The 15,984-nt window shown below is 36.7% G+C and overlaps 1 protein-coding gene across 2 annotated transcripts; it reads right to left on the bottom strand.

The window, feature by feature from the left end:
- Positions 1-63: 63 nt before the first annotated feature.
- Positions 64-15,737, bottom strand: SNRNP27 (small nuclear ribonucleoprotein U4/U6.U5 subunit 27). Of its 2 annotated transcripts, XR_004424802.1 has the most exons (7): positions 15,615-15,737; positions 14,481-14,604; positions 13,674-13,786; positions 12,551-12,630; positions 9,000-9,064; positions 7,802-7,973; positions 64-667 (listed from the first exon to the last, which is right to left on the bottom strand). XR_004424802.1 is itself a non-coding variant. In XM_033124424.1 (6 exons), the coding sequence occupies exons 1-6, from the start codon at positions 15,646-15,648 to the stop codon at positions 7,919-7,921; spliced, it is 471 nt and encodes a 156-aa protein (XP_032980315.1). In that variant the 5' UTR covers positions 15,649-15,737; the 3' UTR covers positions 7,560-7,918. The 2 variants fall into 2 exon arrangements, 1 of the variants encoding a protein (XP_032980315.1); XM_033124424.1 differs by lacking the exon at positions 64-667 and having other exon boundaries at positions 7,560-7,973.
- Positions 15,738-15,984: the final 247 nt, after the last annotated feature.

Raw genomic sequence — 15,984 nt, forward strand, 5'->3', positions numbered from 1 at the left:
TCCTCTCGCTGGTAGGTCGAGCTTGACAAGGCCCAGGCTCCACCCCCCCTTTCCAATTGGTGACAGAATTCGCAACTCCGCCTCGTGCTCCTTCCCTGTTTTCCATTGGTTCTATACCGACAACCGGGCCCCCTTTTGCTTTGTTAGTATTGGCCAAGAGCTACAGAAAGCAAGCCACTTCGCCAGTCTCCCATTGGCGAAGCATTCCGAAACCTCCCAGCTACGATGACATCACCCTTCTCCAGGCCCAGCGATCTCTGAGTGGCTGGTGGTCAGCAGCCAGGCTACTCCTCCCGGGATCTGGCTTCAGCTGGCAGGGCGACCCGGGCGCCCGGCAGCGCTGATTCACCGGCCGTCGCGGAGCTCGACTCCACCCGGCCCCTCCCCGCCTCGGACCTGTTGCCGAGACCTGTCCCCCGGGAAAAGTTCCGGGTACCTGCCGGGCGTCCCTCGAGTGTAAGGCTGAAACCGCGCCTCGCCTATGCAGTCTGCCCCGCTTGGGTTCAGGGCCGGAGATCTGGGTCTGGTGGCCGCGGCTCCGGAGGTTCCAAAGCCTCCCGGGATCCAGGCGGCTGAGGGCCCCGCAGCGAATCCCTCTGAAGGGAGAGCGATGCTGGCAGCCCGGCAAGTGACCGGTGGGCTCCTGGCTCAGGCATGCGCCACGTGGCTGTAGGGTTTGAGGGAAAAAGCCTGGCTTTTAATCATGTTAAATGCTCGCTTCCCAGCGTTGCGTTTTTTCTTCTCTCAGAAAACGCTAGAATCGGGCTGTATACTGCCCTGAGCTCCTCTCCAAACACACTCCTGACTACCATCACGCGAGTGGGTTTTAAAAGCTGAGAAACTTCCTGTACCTAAAGAATGACGTTGAATCCTGAAATTCTTTCATCTGAATCTGTTTTAGGGTCTTTCCATTCAATTCTAGATGAAAACATTCAGAAGAATACTCCCTTTTCAAGACGGCTATAAATGGTGTGTTTATGTGTGTGTTTGTGTGTTGGGGGGGTGGTACCAGTATAAATGTGTATAGAACTAAAAAGTTTATTTAAGGATAGTTCCCCAAGGCTGTCAAGATTTCTGAGATGAAAGGTATCTCGAGACTCAAGTTACACTGTTAATATACTTGTATCTCCATTTTAAAAAATAGAAATAAAACTTGGTTTAAGTTGAGAGTCCTGAATACAGAAATGAATGAAGCATGAACACATCTGGGGTGCCAAAAATGTATACACATGACTTTGGTTATTGGTATATACTGAGTTACAATTTTAATACAGTCTTTTCCTTTCTTAAAATGTGTATACACATTTTTTTTGGCAACTTCTATTTCACAAAGGTTTTAAAAAGATTATTGTTGCAAATATATGAAAATAGCTTACTTTTGTAATTTACATACATTATCTCTATTCCTCAATATAACCCCATTAGGTAGGTTAATTATCTACATTTTGCACATAAGGAAACTGAGGTCCACAGATGGGAAGTGAACCTAGATCTGTTTCACCTAGAGCCTATGCTACCAATGCTCCCATTGGCAGTTTTAAAAGACAAGATAGTTAAGAAATAGATTTCTAAACTGCGTCATAAACACAGGAAAACGAAAATCATTTAAAGGTAATTGTGCTTGGAAATTTTAAAAGGGTTCTTTATAATGGTTGACAAACCCATTAAAATTAAATAAACTCGACAGAATTGATAAGTAGAATAAACATAGTAAATCATACCTGACATATAGGAAACACTTTCTGGTTTTAATGATTAATTGGATGTAAAAGCTGATTCTTTGAAAACATTAGTAAATATACTAAAGGTAAGGTTTTCAAGAAAGCACAAAAAATTAGAAATGAGAATGGTGATATAACAATTTTAAGGAATGTTTTTAAACTGCAAGTTATTTGTAAAACAAATTTGAAAATCATAATGAAATGAATATCATTCTACTAAAGTATCAAAACTGAATAGTGAAAATGCTTTGATTTCATTATCTTAATTTATCTTAATTTTGGATTTTGTATACTTTCATATTTTCTCTGATTTTATTATGAACACACAACGTATCTTTATTCTTTCTCTCTTACCCTCAACTCTTTTTTTTTTTAACTCAGTCTTATTTCAATCTCATGATTCTCCCCCTAGAATCATACTGAGTGAAAAACCACACTTATAAAAAATTAAAAAAGGAGAAAAGGTTGAAATCTGAGTCAGAAATAGCAAATTAATAATTTGAACAGGTATATCTTAAACTCCAAACAAAATACAAAGTTATATAACAATCAGAGAATTAGACCAAAGAATGGACCCTTACTGTTCCCTGGTGGTGGTGGAAGAAATGATCCATTAGCTAGCAACACCAACTAGGAATTCGTATCATGAAGATGTATTATTAAAGGGTATTTGGTGCCATCTACTGGAAATCAAGCAGTAAGTATGAATAAAAGGTTTTGTCTTTTTCTAGATATTATTTTACACAATGTATACGACAAGTAAAATAAGATAATCTGAAGGTACAGGTTTTGAAGAAAGAACTGAAAATCCTAAAACAAAGCAGAAGTGGTGACCCTCAGCACCTTGCCCCTCAAAGACATTACATAAACATCGACTGATAGGAACAACCCCAAAAATAAAAATTGGGAATTCCAGAATGTTTGAACCTGAATTTTATGACCAGAATTTTACATAAAAAGATATCTGTAATAGGATTAACATGGGATGACAATAGTTTATATATATCCAAGCAAGCATCAAGAGAACCTAATAGAATTGGGAAAGAAAACGTTGAAAATGGGAAAGCAAAAAAGACATAAGGTATTGTATCAATCAGATAATCTTTACTACATCTTTTAGAAAGCTAAGATTCAGTCTGCTGCCTTCAAGCGGCTTATACTCCGGGTGGGTATAGTGTAGTATGTAAATGCCAATGCTGAGTGAGCAGCAGGTTCATGAAATGCTACGGAGGTTCTGACGGAGGTTCTGACAGATGCCTCTTCAGTATTCTAGAGTGTCAAGGCAAAGGTGTATTATAATCCTTAAATTCCTAAAAAGTTCCCAAACTGGAATTAAAAAACCTTATTTATAACTGATTTTGACATCTCCTAACCATTATGACATTAAAATGAGTTTTGTTTTATTAAGTTCTTGAGGAACTGACTTTGTTCTTTAAAGTGGAAAAATCAGGACTAGAATTTTCTGCTTCAATAGGAAACAAAAAAAAAAAAAAAAAAAGAAAAAAAAAAAAGATGAAAAGGAAGCATAATATCAATCCCTTCTTTGTGGCTACTTTGGACACTCCAATATCATGATATCCAATATCATATTAAGTTTTAAAAACCTTTAAAAACACTGCTCTGCAAAAACTGGTTACTCCACAAATATTTGTGATTGTAAAAATAGCAATGGCTAAACAAATAGTGGTATATATATCACACAAAACACTATGTATCAGTTAAAAAAAAGGTAGAGGTACATACACTGGCATGGAAAGATATCAAAGGCAGTGTTGAGTAAATAATTAGTTGTAAAATGAGCCAGAGCAATCTGGCTCATTATTTATCCAGACATAAATCATAAATCATATTTATCTAGAGAAATCTAAGACACTAATTTGAAAAAATACATGTACCCCTATGTTTATTGCAGCGCTATTCACAACAGCCAAGACTTAGAAACAACTGAAATGCCCATCAGTAGACGACTGGATTAAGAAACTGTGGTACATTTATACAATGGAGTATTACTCAGCTATAAAGGAGAATGAAATCTTACCGTTTGCAACAATATGGATGGACCTAGAGAACATTATGCTAAATGAAATAAGTCAGTTGGAGAAAGTCAAATACCTACCATATAATCTCACTTATATGTGGAATCTAAAGAACTGAATAAATGAGCAAAGTAAACAGAAATAGTCTCAGAGATATAGAGAAAAAAACTGAGGGTTGCTAGAAGGGAGGGAATGGGGATGAGGGAGAAGGGGGAGGGATTAGACAGCATAAATTGGTAACTACAATATTGCCACAGGGAAATGAAAGACAGTTTAGGGAATATAATCAATAATGTTGTAAAGATTTTGTAGGGAGACCATTTCATGGTTGGTATACCACTTGACCACTGCACTGTACACCTGAAGGTGAACCTGAATAATATTGTATGTCAACTATAATTTAATATATATATATAGTCATGGGATATGGAGTATAGCATAGGGAATAGTCAGTGGAATTGTAATAGATATATACGATGTCAGAGGGGCAACAGATTGGGGGAAGGGGGTTATCATTTTGTGAGGAGTGAAATGCCTAACTATTGCATTGTTTTGTACACCTGAGACTAATTTAAAAAAAATCACTACAGCATATTGTGTGAAAAAAAAAAGCCCAAAGTATTCTCATTTCTAACTCTTACATGCATGCACAGACAAAAGTTTGGAAGGATACAGTGTGAAGGATTCTCACTGAAGAAGGGACAATAGGACCAGGATTATGGGGTACTGTTCAAAAGGGCTTTGTCATAATGTTTTAAAATTTTTACAGGAAAAAAATGTGTCCAACTATTACTTGGATAACTAACGGTTAACATAAAAATCAAGGGGGGGTTATCAGTGTGTGAGGGATATAAATGATAAATGTCTAACTATTACATTATTTTGTACACCTGAACTATAAAAAAAAAAAGACCTGCCAAAAAAAAAAAATATCAAGGAAAGCAGCTAAGTGAAAAAAGCTCACTGAACTATATTTACAAATTCAACAGATATTTATTGAGTGCTTTACTCTGTGCCAGAAGCTCCATTTCTTCCTGTCTAGTGGAAAAACCAGAAAGTAATAAATGAATATAGAGTGTGTCAGGCAGTGATAAGCTATAGGAGAAAGGAAACTGCAGAGAAGGTGGAAAAACTGGAACCCTCATACATTGCTGGTGGGAATATAAAACAGTGCAGCTACTTTGGAAAACAGTTTGACAGTGTTTCAAAAAGTTGAAGACAAAGCTACTATATGACCCTGGAATTCCACTCCTACTTATATACTCAAGAGAATTAAAAACATGTTCATACAAAAACTTGTATTCGAATGTTCATACCAGAATTATTCATAATAGCCAAAAAGTGGAATACCCCAAATGTCCATCAACTGATGAATTATAAATAAAAATGTCTATGTCCATAGAATAGAAAGAATATCATTCAGGCCAAAGAAAGAATGAAATACTGATATATGTTACAATATGGATGAACCTTGAAAACATTATTCTAAGTGCAAGAAGCCAGACACAAAAGGCCACATACTGTATGATTCCATTTACATGAAATGTCCATTTATATGAAATTGTCCAGAATAGACACATCCTTAGAGACAAAGTACATTAATGGTTTCTGGGGCAGGCAGGGATGAGGAGTGATTGTAAATGGGGAAAGAGTTTTGTTTTAGGACGATGAAAATGTTTTAGAATTAGATAGTGGTGATGGATGCTAGCGTCCAGACTGTTGAAACTTGTGGACCACAGTAAAGACTGGATTTCATTCTAAATGACAGAAAACCACCATAGCCAGGAGCAAGGTGACCTGATGCACATTTTAAAAGATTCACTTCTGCTGCTGGATGGAGAATAAATTGAGGCAGCAAGAGAAGGAAAGAGACCTATTAGGAGGCCACTGCAGTAGTCCAGGCAAGAGCAATTATATAGCGATAGGTTAGAATAGGTGGTGAAAGTGGTCAGATTCAACATATATTAAATCACTATGATGTACACTTGAAATATCTTACAATTTTATGTCAATTATACTTCAATAAATCTGTACAACAAAAAAAGTGGATTCAAAACATACTATCAGATTAGAGCCAAAAGAATTTGCTATTGGGCATGAATCAGATATTGGGCATGGGAGAAAGAGAGGAGTCAAGGATGACGCTAAGGATTTTGGTCTGAGCAAAGGAGTAAGTGGAAGGGCCATTTACTGAGATGGGGAAGCCTCAAGAAGAAGATTGGGCAGGGAAATGATTAAATGACCCAAGGAGCTCTGTACACTGTATTATACGATGCAGTCATACTACTATTATTTTCTTCATAGGGAGTAACTTGACAGGAAAGCTTTTAAAGAACTATAAAATAGGTGGTCAAATTTCAGATGCAATAAAGGATTTAAGACACTTATAAAATCATGTAAATAATAAGGATAGTGATTATAGAATTTTTAAAAATAGTAAAAGATTAAAAATAACTTCAATGTCCATCAATAGGGGATTAGTTAAAAATAAATCATAGTCTATCCTATAATGGACTATAATTGCTGCTCTTAGGGAAAAAAAAGAGGCAATATTACATGTACTGATAAGAAACAACCTTAAGATGTACAAGTGAAAAAAAGAATAGGTGCAAAATAGTGTGTAAAGTTGGCTTATATTAGAATAAAATAAGATATATATGTTTGTGTACATATGGAATATCTCTGTATACCCTTTGTGCTATATGAATTCTGTTCCATGTGTTTGTATTAATTACTTAAAAAAAAACAAACCCCATTTAAAATCTAACCACAGAGCCTCAAATATCAGTGAGAAGTGAAACAGAATGGGTAATGGTTATTTTCTTCAATATAAAAAAAGCTTCCTTCAAATAAGGAGAAGCTTACAAAAAAACAAATGGATCCACGATTTGGAATTAGCATTTCACAAAAGAAATAAATATATACGGCTAACACGTTTTTTAAATGTTCATCCTTTCTAGAAATTAAATAAAACAAAATACCATTATTTTACCCATTAGATTGAAAGCTTTAAAAAAATGATTACGCCAAAATATTGGTGCACGTGTATGAAATGGGAATGCTCATACTTTACTGGTGAGAGTCAGTGGTTACCTTTCTAGCTACATACACATACACCCACCACCATATATATTTTTTTTTTTCCTTTTTTTTTTTCCCTATCTCAAAAGCCTTCAAACATGCACACACAGCCCTTTATCTCACCCAGCAATGCCACATCTAAGAACTGAAACCTGAGGAAAATAATGCAACTAAAAAGATAAATGTAATGGGAAATACTACTCACAGCAAGTCAAGGCCAATGTTCAGCAATAAGGATGCTAATAAAGTTATGGTGCAACCAAGTACCTACTAAAAGCTGTTTCCAAAGAATATTAAAAATATATTCACAGAACATGGGAAAAAAGGGATTAGCAAAAGAGAACAGCATATATATTCTGATTTCATGGGTGGGAGTGAGAAAATAGATACCCATAGGAACCTGGAAAGACATATGCCGAAATAGTAACATTAATTATTTTTGGGGGTAGACTGCAAGTGAGTTTAGCTTTTCTTTTACTTTTTGGTTTCTCTCAACTTTTTTTTGTTTTTAAATAATAAGCATGTATTGCTTTTAAAATGGGGAGAAAGTAGTAAGTGGCATTGAAGGAAAAAACCCACCAGAATATATAAAAATCCAGTTACACTTTTTCATCCTAATTTTTAAACTAAGAGTCATGATATCTAAATCTATGTATGAAAAAAGAAAATGTGTAGGGAGATATTTTATACAGTAATAAAATATTTACCAAATACAAAGGGGTAGAAATATTGCTTTATTTGAGAAACTCACATCCAAATTACTTTTATGTGTTTTAAAAAGTCTTAATGAGCATCCAAGAAGAAAACAACCTACAGCTTCCACAGGAATAAAGACAAAAAAATGGGGTTTGATGATTGCCCCAAAATGATATTTCCTAAAGAAAAAATATGTAACATTTAACCTTTTTTTTCTTTGAGGAGAAGGTAAGTGAACTGCACATATCATAAATAAAATTTTCTTACTTTACAAGGAGGAAGGACTGTGATCCTGTTTTTGATGCATTGAAACACAAAAATACAAAATCCACTCTTCTCACTAAGATGAGGGAAAAGAACATCATTCTTCAACATTTTCAATTCTCATGCAATGAAATCCAAAGGTCTGTTGAATCCCCCTTTTCGATTCATGTACTGCCTATGATAAGAAGAAAAATTCAATGTTTATTAAGAATAAATTCCAGAATTCATAAAAATATAATCACATGCGTTAGAGGATTAAACTCTATATATTACCATTAAAATGGCAAAGTCTATGGTAAGAAGCATTCAAGGTTATTTAATCTTGAATTAAAAGAGATTATTTCACTTTCAAGATAATCTAAAATCTTTTAGGTTTCTTTAAAATCCAAACAGAAGTATAGAAATGTACTTTCAAAATGATTTGGGACGATTCTATACACTTAAAAAAAAATCAACAGAACATCCATTTTTATTTTAGGTAACACTAAACACATAGTTTAAGAAAACAGAGAAGAGTTCCAAAATAGATACGCATCAAGTAAATCCGACTGCACATTGTACTACGTTTTCCCCATAAAACCTTATTTGATGGTAATCTAATAAAGGACTGTCAATGATAATTCTGTTTCTTTAACTCACAGAATTCTCAAATCACATTATTCATATTCTAAATTCACTGGAATATTAGTCTTTTATCAGTGATAATGGGAGAGAAAAAGGCAATGTTTGAAGATGTCTTGACTTTTCCGTTCATTAGGAATTCAGTGAGATTTCACGTATGAATTGGTTTGTCCTGTGGTATTAATAAAATATGCCTATAACTAATGGAAGAATATATTTACAGTAGAAATCCTTACATAATCAATCTAGGTAAGTTATTATTCAGGAGGGATCTATTTTAAACTTATAATTATACTGAAATTAAAAGTCTAAAGACTTTTAAAAAAATTGTTTTGATGAAAGAACTATCTATACAGTCCCAAAACATTTAAGCCAACTACCCTTCTCTGTAAGTTATTAGTTCACATATAAATTGGAAATTGTTTAACATACCAGAATATAGGCAAGGAAGAATTAAAACAAGGGACTGCAACGGAAAACTGCTACATTTCCTACAAACACGATTATCCCATAAAAAATTCTTTCCCAAGCATATAATTTATATCATTGGTTCAAATGTAATAATGGGGGTTATGCATACCTGTACTTCCTCTTCTGAGACACATTTATGGCATAAGCATTTACAGAGCCATCCACCTTTTTCCCCTGGAGAAAAGCAACAAACAAATATAAAAAACAGGAAGGATACATGCATGTGGGAACAGGGAAGGTATCGGTGAAGAAAGCATTGATCAAAGAGCTGAATCCTACAGACAAACTTAAATGGCAAGATCCATCTAAGAATGCCGTAGCCCAATGAAAGAGAAATTTCAGATCCTGATGATATTCCATGAACTCCCAAGTATTACCACTTTCTGTTCACACATAGCAGTTAATACAATATTCAAACCAACAAACATACATGGTTTATATATTACGTACAAGGCATGCAGGGAAACAGGGTAGCAGATCCTAACTTTTTTTGGTCAAAGAATTTCTTGAAAACACAAACAATTTATGAATTATTTTATTCAGAAAAATTCACATTCACACAAAATTTAACTTATGACCTTAGCTCACAGTATTCTCAAATCATGGCTGAAACAGTTGCCATTCATATAAATCCTATTTCTTGCACAGGCCTTGCAATTTTGATTTTTAAATCAAGAATCAGAACACAGAACAACAGATGCTAATATTAAGTGTCACTTATATCTTGGCCTTTCTTAGGCGGCATCTAACCTCTTTTTCATTAATTGCTTTATGGGTCTTTTGATTCAGCCAAGTTAACTCACCACTTACTATTCCTTATGCCTGAATTGCCTTCCCAACTCCCACCCCATCTTCAACTATTTGGTTCTTATCTCTCAGTCAAGGCCCAATTCAAATGATCCAGCTGGCAGGAAGCACCCTCTTCTCTAACTCCCATAGAATGTTAACTGTGTTTTCCTCACAATACCCTCCGTGTTCCAACCTGCATTATCATGATGTATATACTTGATATTATTTCCCCTATGAGACTGACTGCAAGCTTCTTGATGGAGAGATATGACTGAGTCACCTTTGCATTTTCACATCCTAGACCACCGCACTTCAGGTGCTCAGAAAATGACTGTTAAATGTATGAACATTACCCATTAATGTCACATCTCTCTCTCATTCTCTCTCTCTCTCTCTCTCTCTCTCTCTCTCTCTCACACACACACACACACACACACAAAACAAAACACATGACACTCAACCTCCCCCCAATTATTACTCATGGGAGTGTTTTCTGTGTAGCGTACTTATTAGATATTCGAGTTGGGGGATAAAAAAGGATTCTTATTCTCTGGTCTAAAGGCATGTACAGGTGAGGTACATATTTAAAGAGGAGGTAAAATAAATGTTTGGTCTTACTTTTCTATTGCTGTTTGACTACATTTTGGGCGAGGGGAGAATACTGGGTAAATTACTTGAGTTGTATGATTCTGACCTCTCAAGAATAAAAGGTAGGCATGACTTGGAAAGACTGGCTTGGAAAAAAAGTAAATAATGCTAACCTTTTTACTAAGTTCAATTCCTAAAGGCTTACCGATTTTTGAAAACTATTTACAGAGTTGTATATTATTAGCCCTATTTTCATTTATATGCTGGACTAGAAAATTATCCATTAATAAACATAACTACACTTTGAATTTTTTTAAATGTAAAAATGGAAGGGAAAATAAGTGACTATATTGGCATATGAAAAGGTCCTATCGTAGATCAATGATCAAATATCACAGATAACACATGATGGGAAAAACACAAGTGAGCTGAGAGACTATAACTGATAGTCATGAAGTTACCTGCCTACAAACTAAATTAATACCCTTGTAGATGCCATAAAAAAAAAAAAAAACTACATTATTTATTCTAGTGGTACTCCACAATTTTTATGGGATCTATGAATTCTCACCTATTTTTCCTTTATAAACATCATTTTCATACAGATTACATTTAAAAGCAAAATGAGACTTCATCTTTATATTTGATTCTCAGGAAATTTCAAACATAACATTGGGCAACAGTAACCCCACTCTCCCCAAAAGAAAATTCTCGTAAGTTCCTTCTCTATTCTTCTAAAAACAGTAAAATTATAGTTGCTTTACTTTGGAGATATTTTTATTCACCCTAAATATACATTAATAAATCATTTCACTTATAAAATACTCTTTGGACAACAAAGATTTGGTGTATTCAAGGGAAAAAAGCTGATTCAAAAATTGTATTAAATTCCAAAATGGGGTTCACATAACCATTTGTGAGAATAAGAGCTCATTCTTAATTTTCTCACCTCAATGTGCAGTACTTAGTTTACACATTGTCATTAAACGAAAAAAACAAAAAACCCACAAAAAAGTGAATCCTATACAATCACATCAGTTAGAAACTTTTAACAGAATCTTAAATTTCTCCACTCATTCACAATTTAGTGGAACACAAGATTAAGGGAAGTGGATTATTTTTTCTCAAAAATCTTAATTTCCACGTGCAAAAACTAAATGGACTTAAAATTCCAGAAAAGTGTTTAAAATATATTCTTTCTCCACACACTCTCCCTGTGTCTTTCCTTACTAGCTCCCTCCATCCCCCTCTTTCCATTTCCTCTCTCCAACTCCCCTCTCTCCTATTTCTCTTCCCTCTTCCCTCTCCTTCCCTATAATCCCTGCCTTCATCTCTCCCTCCAAAATCTCTCCCAACTTCTGACTTCTTTATTTTCTCCAGTATTATGATCAAGGCTAGACAGCATTCATTCTCCAATCCACACCTCTTTTGAGCTATGAGATGTACTACGCATGTAGCTACCCAGTGTCATCTGTATCTGGCAGCTGAAATTCTTTCTTCTGTTTCCCAGCACTTCCCCTTCCCAAAACCCTTTCTTGGTTAACCCTACCACCCAGTCTTTCAGCCTGTCCCCTCAGAGTCATCACTGACTACTCTACTCATTCCCACTCCCGCCATCACCAGCACTAACTCGAACAGCTAAATGGTTCTCAATATTCCTCTCAGTTCAGGCCTTCATCAGCTTTCACTTGCATGACTCAGCAGTGCTCTCTGCCTCTAATCCAACCTGCCTTCCATCTGCTCTGGGTCCTCTTCCTAAAACACACATATAATCCTGTCATTCTTTTTCTTAAAAATTGTAGCTTCCTCTCCTCAACACCTAAAGAATCAACTTTAAATTCCTTAGCATGGCTAAGGATATTAAAAGTCCTCCGTGACTTCCCTCCTACCTCTATTTCTAGCCCATCAGCATCCTTTTACGTTACTGAAATTTGAAATTCGCACAATACACTATGCTCCTTCATGCCTACATGGCACTTTCCTGAGCTCTTCACTCCACTGCAAATGATCTTCCTCTTCTTCTTTGTCTGATCACCTCTACTGGCCCTTCAAGATCTAACTCAAACATCATCCTAGGCAAACACTCCCTGGATTCCAATGGCACCTCAGTGCTTCCTTCTTGGTGTTCTCAAAGCCCTTCACATAGATAGTTATTGTCTTCTAATGGAATAAACTTGTATTAATGGAAGAAATTACACAAGCGATAGTAAAAGAATATGAAAATGGGAGTCATAATGGATTAATTCAAACTAGAATGTTTAACTGGCTATGTGTTTTACTTACTTTTGTGGAGTCAAAGGAAGCAAATCCCATTAATTTCATCATTTCTATTTCTTCCTCTGTTTTGCCCTCTAAGTCTTCCTCTACAAAAATAAGTGATAATATTTAAACTCTATCAGTGTATACACACACACACACACACACACACACACATATAAAAAGAGGTGGCAATAAATTAAGTCAGCAGAGAACATACAAAAATATTAGCTAAAGACTTGAGTCTAACGAAAAAAATTCATGTTCAATTGGATAGAATGTAACTTAAGGTGCAAGGAAGGAATGTGCTCTCCACCAAGAGACTGCTTAAAAGGACATGCTTGGAGCTTTTAGGCTAGACCACCTTCAACCTTTCTGCTCTGACATTCGTCTATAGTCGAATGATATTTCCATGCCTCTGACTGTGGCGTTCAACTTGACCCCACGAGCTCAGTGTTCCAGAAAGGAAGTTTAGGAAAGCAGATATACATTTTTCTACATTTTTGTGTTTTTCAAGAATGAATAACAATAGGAAATTTTTATACTTTAATCAATTACTTTAATAAAATGTAGCACCTTAACTGTATTTACTTAAAAATACAAATTCTGTAATTACTTTCTGTTGGTTTTGACATATTTTGGAAAAAAAAACTTGAAATTAATTAACACAGTGAATTAATGCAGTTAATATCAGACATGATACTAGTTTTAAAGGTGTTTCCAGGGGCGGCCAGATGCTCGGTTGGTTAGAGCGCGAGCTCTCAACAAGGTTGTGGGTTCAATTCCTGCATGGGATGGGGGGTCCTCCACAACTAGATTGAAGGACAATGGTGACTTAGAGCTGATGGGCCCTGGAGAAACACACTGTTCCCCAACAAAATTAAAAAAAAAAAAAAAAAAAAAAAAAGGTACTTCCAAAACATAATATGCTCATGTTTTTAACTGTCCTCCTTATATCAGGAGCATCAGAGAGAACCAGGAGCTCATTAAGGTACACTTAAAACAAAAATCTCAAAACCATATGCAATGAACACTGTAAAAAACTTAATGTATTTCAATGTTCAAAAATTATACTTTTATAATCTTATCATGAATGAAGTTTTCTAAACAAGGCTGTACTTTTCCTAGAGTATTTATCTGATAACATTACCAGTAATCTGACGTTCTTTGCTCTTCGTTTCTTTTGCTTCTTTCTTTTCCTCATCTCTTCTTTCTTTCAGTCGAGAAGGGGAAGGAGATGTGGATCTGTGTCGTCTTGGGGATCTAATATTTAATAAGTAAAGATGTCAGGAGAGACATACCTGGCTACTGTGTTGATCAGCAAGGATATATATAAGTGCCTGAAAAGTAAAAGCTGAACAAGAGCCAGGCTCCAGAGAACCAAGAGTCCATTCCCTCTAGATGAGTTAGAAGGTTCTGCCTAAGCCCTAAATGTTAACAAAAAACAAAAAACGCAGTTCACTGCTTAAGCATCAGTCTCACTCAGTAGAGCTAGGGCTAAAAAATTTTTGTAAGGCAAAAAAATATAACCAGTTTTTAACAATTACAAACAAACAAAAAGTTGACTTAAACAGTGGATACTTATTAAGAATCAAGAGTCCATTCTAAACTTCCAACATCTTATATTCTTGATTATATACTTGAATAAACTGTTATCACCAAAAAATTAATAAAAAAACAAACAATAATACAGGACATATTTCTTATTCTTGCCAAGCACCATGTTAAGTGCTTTTCATGCATTATTTCTCATTTACTCCTAAGGCAACTCTCAGAATAGAAGCTATTATTAACCTTGTTTACCAATGGAAACGTTAAGTTTAGAATAAGGTGGACTTAAGTTCCCCTTATTTAACGCAATTGTAAATCCCCTTATAAGTGATAAGAACAAAGTTAAGGGTAACGACTAGTTTCTTTGGGGCTTGTGGTAAAACCTCTGGTTATTTTCTGCACTCACCTGGAGCGTCTTCTGTGAGGGGATCGGGAGCGGCTCCTTCTCCGATCTCTCTCGCGGGACCGGGGGGACCTTTCTCGGCGCCTGCGTTCTCTCTCCCGGGAAGCGGACCGGGACCGCCTACGCTCTAATACAACAAAACACACAAAATTGCAAAGCCGAAAATTACCTCAAATATCTAGAGCTGCGCCGTCCAACAGAAATATAATGAGGGCCATCGTTACTAGTGACATTAAGTACAAAGAAACAGGTGTACTTACTTTTAACAGCATATGTTATTTGGCCCAATATATATCCAAACTATTATCATTTAAACATGGACTCAATATAAAAAAATTACTGAGATTTTTACTTTTTTTTTTCCGGACTAAAATCAAGGAAATCCGGTGTGTATTCTACAGTTAAACAAAACTTCTTAATTGACTGAGCACTTTTTAAGTGCTCAATAGCCGTATGTGGATCGCAGCCTCATTTAACTTTTAAGAAAATCAAGTCCTGACTAGTTGAAGGTAGTAAAAACTACTACCTAAGGGGCGTAACCTTGGGTCTGTGTTAGATGTTCTTTACATCGCACTGCCTCATTTATGGGAGTGGGGGCCAGAAGACATTACGAGGTGCGCTCCCTGGACCCAAGATTCTAAATATCGATTTCCCTACTATAAACCGGGGAGGGGGGGACTAACATTGAGCGTTTGAGTATCAGTCAGTGTCGCATGCTGAGTGCTATGGAATGTGACATTATTTCTCCTATCAGTTTTGAAAGGTAGGTAATACTACCTCCAGTTCAGACCCAGAGAGGTCGGATGACCTGCACATGGTCCCCCAGATAATAAGCGAGGGAACCGTAGTCTGATTCTAAATTTCACAGCCACAAGCATAACAAAAGTTACTGTGGGAGGCTGACAAAGAGAGAAACCCTAATTTAGAAGATTAAAAAACAACAACAATAAAAACTGCCTTCAAATCGGAGGGCCCAGGTCTGCGTCCCCCATCCACTCCCGCCCCCCGCCCCCCTCGCTCTTCCGCTCAGGAGTAAATGGCCCGCCTCTCCGCCTCCCTCGTACTGGAACAACAACAACAACAAAAAGACGCGCCTCCAACGGAACCCCAAACTCTCGGAATTGCTTCTGGACTCACCCCTCCGTGGGGAGCGGCTGCGGCTGCGACCCATTCGGGGTGCTCCTTCACCTCACAGCGCCCCGGAAGCGACTCTGCAACAACTTCTGGGACGGCCGGGAACTGACTGAGCTTTTACCGCCGACTGGGAAACGTCGAAACGACTCACGAGGGTTCCGGTTTCTAAAGAAGTGAAGTTGAGCTAAGCCAGCCCAGAGTCACCCAGCCCGGTCCTGATGCCGCCACTTCAGAGCCCAAAGATTCCGGTGAGAACCAAGTTGTCATCTCCGCTCTTCCAGTCCGCGCCCCCCCGACCCCTTTTTGCGGCGGTTTCCCCATCTTTTGTGTCCGCCGTGGGCATTAAAGTGTGCTACTTAATGTTATAGAAATC

Source organism: Rhinolophus ferrumequinum, chromosome 13 (assembly GCF_004115265.2).
Source record: "Rhinolophus ferrumequinum isolate MPI-CBG mRhiFer1 chromosome 13, mRhiFer1_v1.p, whole genome shotgun sequence".
Classification (NCBI taxonomy): Eukaryota; Metazoa; Chordata; class Mammalia; order Chiroptera; family Rhinolophidae; genus Rhinolophus; species Rhinolophus ferrumequinum.

What these genes read in the sequence shown, in the direction of transcription:
- SNRNP27 (XM_033124424.1), bottom strand. Translation starts at nt 15,648, where the DNA reads ATGGGTCGCAGCCGCAGCCGCTCCCCACGGAGGG. An exon ending in CAGCCGCTCCCCACGGAGGG is followed by an intron (nt 14,605 to 15,614) that starts GTGAGTCCAGAA and finishes TTGTTGTATTAG; the next exon opens with AGCGTAGGCGGTCCCGGTCC. An exon ending in CTTCCTTTGACTCCACAAAA is followed by an intron (nt 9,065 to 12,550) that starts GTAAGTAAAACA and finishes GCTTTTCTCCAG; the next exon opens with GGGAAAAAGGTGGATGGCTC.